General features: G+C 33.3%; 1 protein-coding gene across 1 annotated transcript; it reads left to right on the top strand.

Moving 5' to 3' along the window:
- The first annotated feature begins 8560 nt into the window (after positions 1 to 8560).
- LOC106710666 lies at positions 8561 to 10831 on the top strand. Its single transcript, XM_014502793.2, has 3 exons — positions 8561 to 8876; positions 9590 to 9761; positions 10505 to 10831. Exons 1-3 carry the CDS (start codon positions 8625 to 8627, stop codon positions 10735 to 10737), a joined length of 657 nt encoding a protein of 218 aa, XP_014358279.1. The 5' UTR covers positions 8561 to 8624; the 3' UTR covers positions 10738 to 10831.
- The last annotated feature ends 618 nt before the right edge of the window (positions 10832 to 11449 follow it).

Below are 11449 nucleotides of genomic sequence, written 5' to 3'. Positions count from 1 at the left end.
TTGCTATGGATTAACATTTAAAACATACATAGATAAAATAGAATCATTGCAAATAAGATTTTTAAAATTACTCGTAAATAAAAAGACAAAGAATCAATGTAAAGGAGATTACTCTAAACTATATAAAATATGTAAAATTTTACCGGCTAGCCTGAAACATAAATATCTTCTACTTGTAAATAACCATAGTAAACAGGATCGATTCGCTAATTTGGTGCAACATAAAACGGGCACAAGGTCTATGTCCAAAGGTAAATTTGAAATACCCATGGTACAAAATTACTATGGAGATAGAATGTTAAAAAAACGAGTTCCATATTTACTGAACAGTTTACCTGAGGACATAAGACGTGAGCCTAAACTTGGTAAATTTAAACAATTATTGAAAAAACACTTGTTAAATTCATTGTAACCATCTAATTAATGTAAAGCGAGTGACCTGCAGTCAAACTGCGTAAGCAGTTTTGCGGGGCATGTAATATTTGAAAGTATAACTGTGTAAGTGTAAATTTTCCAAAATAAATAAATAATAAATAAAAATAATAATTGTACGCATGAGGCTGCAATCAAGGACCTGTAAATTCGTATGAGACCTAGATTTCGAAAACTGCTATCCCTTGCAAAATTTGGTGAATGTAAAATGAGCCCTATATAAGTTCTATTTTTATTAGATGTCCATTCATCGAATGATATCGCACAATTGATAGGAACGTAGCAACGAAGCTACGTTTTACATAATAGTTAATAATTTATCAAAGCGTATTTTTATTACATTTACTTATTATTGCGTTCGAAGTGGCTTAAACTTAATAAATTACAAAAACAAAAGTTTTAAAAAAACCCGATAAACCCGAGTTTTAATAATCAGACCCGGGTTTTTTTGTAATCCTCAGAACCGGGAAAAACCGGGTTTTTTCGGTCCGGGTATACCCGGTCTCGATGCCCTAGATATCCGTCGATGTGATAAGTCGTCTAGTGGAAAGACAGTCGTCTAGTAGAATTGACCGTTAGAAATGTTGAAAATGGAATAAAAGTATTCACTATGCAATGAATTGGAGTTTTTCTTGACAGTTACTTTCGCATTTATAATATTAGTAAGGATTAGCAACCTCAAAAATAAGTTTCAAGCTTCCAACTGTAAAAATGACGATAATTCCATACAAACTTACACCCCCGCGTTCAACCCCTTGCAAACCCTTTTTCGCGTTAAAATGTGCCATATGTCCTTCCTCAGGCTCTAGACTAAATATTGGTAAGGGTAATAGCAAAACATATTAAAGAAAACATTCACCAAAACCGAATATATTGCCAAACAAAATTTCATCCCCTATTGTTATTTAGCACCCTTGGGGGTAAAATTTTCCAAAAATTTAATTTCATAATTATCATTATCAAATTAGCAGCCTTGAAAATAAGTTTCAACCTTCTACCTGTAAAAATGACGATAATTCCATACAAACTTTCACCCCCACTTTCAACCCCTTCAAACCCCTTTTTCGCGTTAAAATGTAGCCTACGTCTTTCCTCAGGCTCTAGACTAAATATTGGTAAGGGTTACAGCAAAGCATATTAAACAAAACATTCACCAAAACCGAATATATTGCCAAGCAAAATTTCATCCCCTATTGTTATTTAGCACCCTTGGGGGTAAAATTTTTCCAAAAATTTAAAGTCATATTTATCTTTATCAAATTAGCCTTGAAAATAAGTTTCAACCTTCTACCTGTAAACATGACGATAATTCCATACAAACTTTCACCCCCACTTTCAACCCCTTACAACCCCTTTTTCGCGTTAAAATGTAGCCTATGTCCATCCTCAGGCTCTAGACTATCTGTGTACAAAATTTCATTTAAATCGGTTCAGTAGTTTTTGCGTGAAAGCGAGACAGACAGACAGACAGACAGACAGACAGACAGACAGAGTTACTTTCGCATTTATAATATTAGTAAGGACTAGGGGTCGCCTGCGACTTTGCGAGCGCAGAATTTAAATAAAATAGCCTATAACATGCCCGCCAGCTATCTTCCCTTCCAAATCCCGTCAAAATCGGTCCAGCCCTTTCAGAGATTACCCGGAACAAACGCAGCCTTGCATACAGACAGACATTTAAAAGATTGGTTTTTCGTTATCAGCTGCATACATATCGACGAAATAATTTTATTTCCGATATTAGGTAGGTACACACAGACATTCCATTTTTATTATTATGTATAGGTTTTTAATAATTAATTCTTAATAAATCAGTTTTTTAAGTTTATAAATAATTAATTTTAAGCTTTTAGATACTAAAATTGTAACTTTTTATTTCTACCTACGTATATTTTATGGCGAAGAACCTATATGTTAAGTAAAATAATCTATAAGTATTGTAATACATTATAGTAGGTATAATAATAAAGTCTCTATCAGTATGTAAATAAAACAATTTCTGCTTATCAATGTAAATTATTTATACATTTATGATAAACAAACAACATTTAAGGATCATTATAAATTGTAAATATTGATATGGTAAATGTGCTTTATATATGTATTAGTATTTAACAACGATAACTATTATATACAATATTAATGAGTATGTAAAATGTCCGATATTCATACACGTTTTATTATTTGACCCGCTATCGGTCATTCACTGGCGTTAGTTGTCGATACATGCACAAGACTTAAAAATCATAAGTAGCGAGTAATACCGGGCACATATTATTTAAATAGATCGTCAGTGGAGCACTGGTTCGATCCCTACCATGTACCAATGTACATATTTTGTGATCTTCGAATTTCATAAATACAATTTCCGACGTTGTCACATTGTGCTGCATCCTGTACAATATGTACATGAAATTTCAAAGACGTGAGTTATTCAATCCGCACTGGGCCAGCGTATTTGGTAGGCTCGAGCCCCTCGGTCGGGTAGAAGGTATGTGACGACAATAACACTTGGCATACCAACAAATTTCCTCATATTAACAGTTGCAACTCCTTAATGGTAATGTCTAACATAGTAATTCAAGATGAAAATTCACCTCATTCCGACGCTGAAACAGACGTACGGCTGAACAGCTTCAGTCTTATTAGCTGTCTTTTCTGCTGTCAAGGACACTAACACGTCTCTTATAACTTTAATTTGCATCAAACACTGATGAAAAGTCTCTGTTATTTAAACGTTATTACAAGTTAATAGCAATGAATGACGTTTTACGAAATTAATCGCAATGGACCAATCATAGGAAATCATTGTTAACCTTTCATTAATGAAAATATGTGTGCCTGAATGAACGTAACTTGTGGGAATTTTATTTCATTCCTCAATATAAAATAAATATTTTAAAGTACAATTAGACTTCATGGAATATTATCACAGAACAAAACTTAAGTGAAAACTTTGATTTGGATAAACCAACATTACATTTGCATATGAAAGAACAACTTTACTTGTTTTTATTAAGTCTCGAGCAATTGTATTCTTTATAATTCTTTTGCATTTACTTTCCCTATTTTAAAAACCAGTGAAGGAAGAGAAACGGCGTTTAATGTTTTTTAGACAGTCGTAGTCCAGTACAATGGTTATGCGGGCTTATCTATGCGCGGCGTTACATTTTCCTTTATGCATAACCTTTACACAAAAGCTTTTTGCTAAAATTGTTGCATTTGTTTGAAAGTTCCATTCAACAACATACATTTAAGGATAAAAAATATTAAGTAGTGATGACGTTTTTGAAATTATGTTCTTGCTTCAAAATATTTAGTTGGGTTATTTTAATTTTGATTTGTGTAAGTATATACTGTATATACTCATGGTCTGTCTTCAAAAAAATACCCTTTGAGGAAGGAAGAGGGCAAGGGGAGAGCGGAGAAAGCAATTACTGAAAAATTAAAGTAAAAAAAAATTAAAGAATTGTGCCCACGAAAATCGGTCTTTCTGCGCTAAGGTTCATAAGAACGGTTTCATATTGTCCTTAATGCACCATATAATACCAAGGAACTCGCCAGAGATACTTTCACATTCAGCAGTTAGTCGTTTATATCCCATAAAATATAACAAGACTGCGACAAACATAAAGTGCAGCTTTTTATGCAACGAGAACTCCTCAGAGGATAAAAGATACCGCGCATCTTACATTTACCCCTATGTATGTATCGCGTCGTGAAAAAACTCGTTGAAAAAATCGTTTGAAAATTCTATAGTGATTCGTATTAATATTCTGCATTTATTATATACATTTACGTGTAAAAACCATTTTAAGCAGAATGCTATTTACGACTAATTAAAAGCAACACAGAAATTTTATCATTTTAATTATCATCAATAAATTGTTCAAGGTTCAAGAAGAGTATAGAATACATTAGAAACATCTATGGTAATTGATTTATTCCACAAGCGAAATCATAATATCTAGTTCACGTCAGCCAATTAAACCTATCTACCGTCAGGTTAGTTATCCGAACAATACAATATTAATTGAGCGAACAAGCAACATATGTAGTTAAACAGAAACTGTTAAACGTAATTACACGTACTCCGAGCCAAGATTAAGCTAAAATTCAATTGTCTTGTTTCGAATACAATTCGTAGTCAGACCAAAGACATTTAACATGTACGTCTATAGACAGGACACTACGAACCGGTACGCTCACATAACTACGAGTTGATTTTTGCTTGTCTAGTTTGACACTTGTGACATAGCGGTACTGGCGATTATGTATAATAATGTTTTAGAAATATTTAAAGGAAAGTGTTCTTAATGTCCTCTCTACAACTAGTATTATATTTGAGCCAGAGGAAACAAGCGACCTACAAGATATGCTTCGAATTCGCCAGACATTTATTATCTCGTTCGCCTTATCTTTCTATTGCATTAAATGTCATGAAGATAACAACTTGTACCTATAGTCTGTGAACTCGAAGATAACACATAACTTATACGTCTTTATATTAAAATACATACGATTACATAGGCACATATAACAATCGTTCAATTTTATAACAAAAATATCAGGAAAATTTCGATAGATAAGGTATTTTGTGTCAACAATCGTTATATACAGTAAAAGTAACCTAAGATAAATTGAGTTCGATAATGTTAATTAAATTACTTTGAATATTTTTAATTAGATGATTTTCGTATGTTACTTATAATAACTGACTATTAAAGACTTACCGCCACAAACAAATCTGGGCCGGACGATGAAGTTAAGTCGAAACTCAGCATTATTTCTTAATTTCGAATGTCTTTAAAAACAATAATACCCACTTTGACTTTCAGACTACCCATCTTTAAGTGCCAACTCTGGCAAGTAATCTAATCTAATATATAAAATTCTCGTGTCACGGGGTTCGAACTTGAACTCCTCCGAAACGGCTTGACCGATTCTCATGAAATTTTGTGAGCATATTCAGTAGGTCTGAGAATCGGCCAACATCTATTTTTCATACCCCTATCAAGTTTTGTTTTAACTGCGCGCGGACGGAGTCGCGGGCGACATCTAGTATCTCTATAAATTTATCAATATGTAATAACTTTTTACTTAAGAAATTGTGTAACATGTTACATTCTTAATATGTTTTTATGAAAAGAATCTTGCGATGATAGAGATGTGATAGCAAAGCGCTACTCTAAACTTACCGTGCGATAATACTGTTGAAATTCTCATGTCTACATAAATCTCTGTTTTTCAAGGACAATGAAATTGATCTACTTTCAATACAAGGTGTTTCGCCAGTGGAAACCCACTGTGGTAGTCATATATAATAAAAGTGTAGTTATATGTAAATGCAGAAATTCCTACCTAGGTTTTAGATCCAATAAAATACAAAATCAATTTTAAAATTAAATTAAAAGTTTTTTATTAAAAAATATTAAAAGGTATCGCTACAGCGCATTACCATTCCTCCAATTCAATTACCTTGTTTAAACAAAGAAATTGAATATTGAGAAAGCGCTGCAGAATCCATTCAGAATAAGGGAAATCCACAGAGTTTCTGTAGTGGATATTGAATAATATATACAATTTACGATGATGATTGGAGGTTATGTAATCCCAGTGCGCTGCGCATGCTGCAGATGGCGTATTTCGTTACACATGCCACTCCGACGTACTATCCACCGTATTGTAAAGCTACATAATCTATTTACGTGCCGGATTCACTCGCCTACAAGTATTACGATATGAAATAAAGCTTCTTGCATCCATTAGTTTTATAATAAAAAGTCCGTCAATCAAAATAGAATGAAATATATTTGACTTATTTACGACACCTCTACTAATTAGATAATGGTTTTAATAGTTATCTGATTTTTTTTATTTTATTAATAAATCCCAGTTTAACTACGAGTCAAGCTAAAAAGGCGTAACGTAAAAATTCCCGAGGAAAACCTGTTTGTACCTACCCTAATGTTCCACGCATCAAACGAATTGGGACCTCAGTTTTTATTGTGAAAATTGTCAACGATTTTTCATCGTAAATTTAAAAATAAAGACGTTTAATTTTAAATTTTCTGTGAATCTTATATATAAAATTCTCGTGTCACATTGTTAGTTACAATATTCTTCTAAAACGGCTTGATCTATTTTTATGAAATTTTATATGTATATTCAGTAGGTCTGAGAATTGGCTACTATCTATTTTCCATTCCTCTATTAAGGTTTTATAACTCCGTGCGGACCCAGTCGCGGGCGATAGCTAGTAACATATAAAATGTGGTAATAAAAGGTATTCAACCGTGTGCTCGTATATTCGACACTCATCTGAAGCAAAATTAAAAAGGTCAAAGTCTAATGGGTTGCTATTCAATCAACATGAGCTCAACTGTCCTGTCACGCTCGGTACGTAATGAGCTCTGTATAATATGTACATACATCTATTGTTCTGTGAGTATACCTATCCTCCCCCTTCAATACATCCTCCTCCCCCCAATGTTTGATAGTAATTTATCATTTGTTTCATAGCAACGCGCACAGAATTCGATATGATAAAGTTCAGAGCAGTGTAAACGAACCCGTAACATATCATTGCACGTTGATTAAGCCAAATCAAAGCCGCCATTTATTGAAATGGAAATATTCTTGTTTTCGTGCGCCAGATAATCCGTCTGCCGGCATATGACACAATATATGGGGAGTTTAATTTTTTTACAAATAGCATCGTATACTCGTACACTATCAAAATTAAATTAAGTTAATAGCACAAGGTTCAAAACTGTTAAGACTACTTCCATAATATGCTATCAGATTAGAAAGTTGTTGTAAAGAAGGAAAACAATATCAGGCCTTTTCCATAAAGGAATTTAGAACATACTTGATCTAAGAATGCAAAACTTTTTATTATTTTAATTATAGTTATTCAATTCAATAAATGATGTGAGTAAATATTTTAAAATTATATGCAATACGAGAAGTCATTTATAAGCCAATTTCAAATGAATCTCTTTGTTTTCAAGATCAAATATTCTTTGTAGTCCAGCAAGATTTCCGACAATAACAAAGAGTGTTTCAACAATACGCAAAGAATCGATAACGATACAGTGGAGCTACTCCATTAAAATCTTAATTAAGAAATAAACTTTCATAATTAAGTCTTTAAACATTTTTTAAGTGCAAAAAATGCAACATATGATGTTTCTGAATTTTTCAGTCCATAGAATCAAAAAATATTCCCATTAGACCGATTGAGACCAGTGATTAAAAAAAATTGGTCCTATTGATTGTATGGATTCAATCCGCACAATGGAAAAAAATAGCTCATTGGGCCGATACCAACACCCAAATTTCTAAACATAACAAATATGTATTTTTTATCAAAAACGCGAGAGAGACAGAGAGATGACAATATGATTCTGTACAGGTGTATCGACAGTTAAAACCCATGGACGTATGCGGATACAAACTCACGGAAACAAAGTGGTAGTAACATATTATATAAATCGTGTAAATATGAAATTGGTTAAATCTAATCCAAGTCATTAATTCAATAAAAATTGAATTGTAATTACTTGGATTTTTGCAAATATTTAGCAGATAGTAAGATATCCATAGACAGAAATGTAAACAAAATTACTCAGCCAAGGCCCACAAAAGATAGAATATACATATTTCAAAGTATTTTGTTTGTTGTTTTTTAGCTAACAGCTAATGACTATTTAAATCAAAACCCCTTCGGTTTAAAGTTTGCAGTAAAATTATAAGAGAGCGTGGCATGTGCAATTTATCCAGCTGACACGTCGCCAGCCGCAAACAAACTGTCATCGTTTACATCATTTATAAAGATCCTTTATATTAGAAATGCTTCCGGGCCCGGTGTGAATTGTTATATTTCCTTTTAAGAGTCTATGTGGAAATGTAAATGTATGCGAAACATTTTATCCTTACATTGAAAAAACTTTTGTGTTGGTTTGGATTTTTATTTTTCAACGATGTTTACGATGTGCAGTGGTTACACAACCCATGTTTGCCTCATAGCTCGAAGTGATTCGATAAAAATTATTAAAAGCCTAAATGGTTGTAAGTATTAAATTCTGCTGTCGATTCTGAGTTATAATCTTTGTTTCCCGCGATTCAATTTAAGGGGATGCGCGTAACAATACGTGTATTACGTTAACAGACAGACAGACAGACAGACAATGTTGAGTCGCGGTATAATTGAGATTGTTCTGCTGAGCGCTGCGGCGGGGTACATGGATCTCCCGGTGAGAAAACTCCCGGAAATAGACCTAAACAAGCCCAATAATTTTGACGCCACCACTTGCGAGAAATTCGAACAAAACGCTTACTTCGATCCTAAAGAGATCGTCGACTCTCTCTGGAAGATATTCTATTACTGGGCAAATGGAGTGGAGATTTCAACGATTTTGTTTTCATTGCCATCTGACAAGGTAAATTATGTTGTATGTACATAAAAAAAAATTACCTCTTTTTTCTAGATTAAATTTTTAAAAAATAGATCTGTGTCGGCTAAGTTTAGCTAATTTTTAACTCTCTTCACTCATAAAGTATTCTATTCGCTAATTTAACTTCACTCAAAAAATTTTCAAAACATTTAAATGAATATTAGCTTGAAATTGTGGACGAACATTTGCAAAATGAATCACGACTTATACCGAGGTAGTAATTTGTCGTAAAGTTTTTTATTTTCCCTCGGTACATTGGCGACCTAATCAAAGTGACGGGGCAACACGCGGCGGAAACATGAAATGATGTCTTGCCATTAAAGTTAAAAAAAGTCCATGGACTTAACTAAACTTTAAATGGATATGATAATAATATATTTATTCTGATTCTAAAAAGTGGTTGCTATCTTTTCTAATCTAATTGGAGATAAAGTGTAGATGTCGCCAACTGATAGTCAATGCTGTACGTTATTAATTTATCTGGGCAAATTGTATATCGAATTTATTCACAAAGTGACGTGTTATATTTTGTCAATTTATAAAAAGATTCACGATAGAATTTGCCTCGGCAATCTACAAACGAGTGGCATTCGGTCGGTCATATAATATTGTTTTACAATTTTTAGTGATAAAAATAAAATAAATACTAAATAATAAATATTAAATGCAAATAATAAAGACTTTTTTTTTATTTGCAGAAGATTAGCAATTTCAGAACATTTGTGGAGACTTACAATCCAGATCTGAGTATTGAGTGGGACAAAGCTGCACTGTTTATGGAGCCCCGGCCTGATGTTAAAGTGTTGCTCGTGAGCAGAGACCGCCCCGGCTCTTATCTAGCAGTGGTTAAGGGTGAAAAACACGATAAAGGTGAATATTAAAACAAAATACTTTGCTAAGATGTTTTTTTATACTTTAAAATGGATTTCAATTTCCGGCACTTCTCCAAAAATATTGTTATAGACTGTTCCGAGTTTCCTATAAATAAATGTTTTCCCTTTATGACCGGGTAGCTGATAACATTTTTTTAAACAAAAATTGTACAAAGTGCTTATGTATCTTTGACACGACCGTAATGTGTTGAGTATAATACTATTACAGCGAAACCTTGAAGACAAGATGTTCGTAGCTATTGTTAAATTTCCAACAGCAGCGATATGGCGGCGTCAGGCGCGTTGCTAATGAGTAAAACGGTTAGGTTCGTTAGGAAAGCATCGAGGAAAGAGAGAAAAATATAAAATTCTCTCGGTTTATTATCATTATGAGTCAAGTTGTGGAAGTTAGTGCGGAAATGGGACGGTGGTAAGTGGCTTGAGGGAAGGTTTATGGTTGTGACATCTTTATAATGCCATACTTGTTCGAGACGTAGCTGTTTCCCTTAATTTTCTATTGCTTTTTTAAGTTTGTTGTTCACTGAAATTGATTTCAACGTTGAATTCAGCCTTGACGCCGACTTTGAAATATATAAAATATCAGGAATAAAGAAAGATTTGTAATAACTTAAGTCAAACTTAACGAAGAAACTTCTTAACCAACTCTCCCGCATCTCATACCCCGCATCTCATTTCTCATCATAGTATCGCATGGTACGTTATAATACAATTTTGTTACAGGACGTGACGTTCCAAATGTGCACGCGACAGATGTCCGTATGAAAACAGTCGGTCGCTACATGGGCATCATGAATTGCGATGATGGCACCGCGTTCGCTCTGGCGCGCCTCCACGACATGCCCGACACCTACCATCATTGTAAAGCAGCTGCGCAGTTATTAGGTTTTAACGTAAATACAGGAGAATCATATATTACCCACGTTCCTGAATTACGTCCCCTTGATGAGCTTTGATTGATTATATGTAGTATCTTATTACTTCTTTATTTTTTCCAAGTTCATGAAATAAATTCTTCAGAGTCAGTCGAATAAAAATGTACTATATACCTCGCCGCTAAGAGTATTAGTGAAATACCGAGATAAAATTTAATTAAAATTATTTAATATTAATAAACTTGATGCTGTTTATTTCAACATGTTGTTTTATGTACGTATATCATCTACAGCTTTAACGATTTCTTAGAAAGCGTTGAAATAGCGGCGAAACTACCATCAATATTCATTAAATAGTTACGAAGTTTATAACAATATAAGGAGAAATGCGGCCATAAGACTTCATTAAATTCTGTTAAATTGATCTATGTAAAAGATATTGTTGTTATGGTGCGTATTTGTTTGTTCCAATGTCAAAGAATAATAAACGAAGAAATAGAGCAAATTTATGTTGAGTTAGGTATTTACATCGTTAAAGTTAGTTAAATCATTTGTTAAACGCCTGTTACAAACATGTCAGTAAATTTACTTAAACGAAGAACGGCTATTAAACATGCGCTTGTAGGAGTCTTAAATAAAATAAATAATTTATGTGGCCAGTACTGTCATAGTAATAAATTGTAACTGTAGCTATGCTAAATCGATTTCCTTTGTACCTGTAAGTAAAACTTATGTTCCTTTTCCATCCGTTTCCCTTGTGGACCCATGAGGTTTTTAGTAAATAATGTTGGCC

Source organism: Papilio machaon, chromosome 1, assembly GCF_912999745.1.
Source record: "Papilio machaon chromosome 1, ilPapMach1.1, whole genome shotgun sequence".
NCBI classification, from domain to species: Eukaryota; Metazoa; Arthropoda; class Insecta; order Lepidoptera; family Papilionidae; genus Papilio; species Papilio machaon.
Note: the sequence above shows the minus strand (reverse complement) of the source record. Positions and strands in the feature narration are given on the sequence as shown.

Excerpts from the sequence above, each read along its gene's own strand:
- LOC106710666 (XM_014502793.2), top strand. The coding sequence starts at position 8,625 with ATGTTGAGTCGCGGTATAATTGAGATTGTTCTGCTGAGCGCTGCGGCG. Across the intron at positions 8,877-9,589 it reads TTTCATTGCCATCTGACAAG|AAGATTAGCAATTTCAGAAC; the intron begins GTAAATTATGTT and ends TTTTATTTGCAG. Across the intron at positions 9,762-10,504 it reads GGGTGAAAAACACGATAAAG|GACGTGACGTTCCAAATGTG; the intron begins GTGAATATTAAA and ends ATTTTGTTACAG.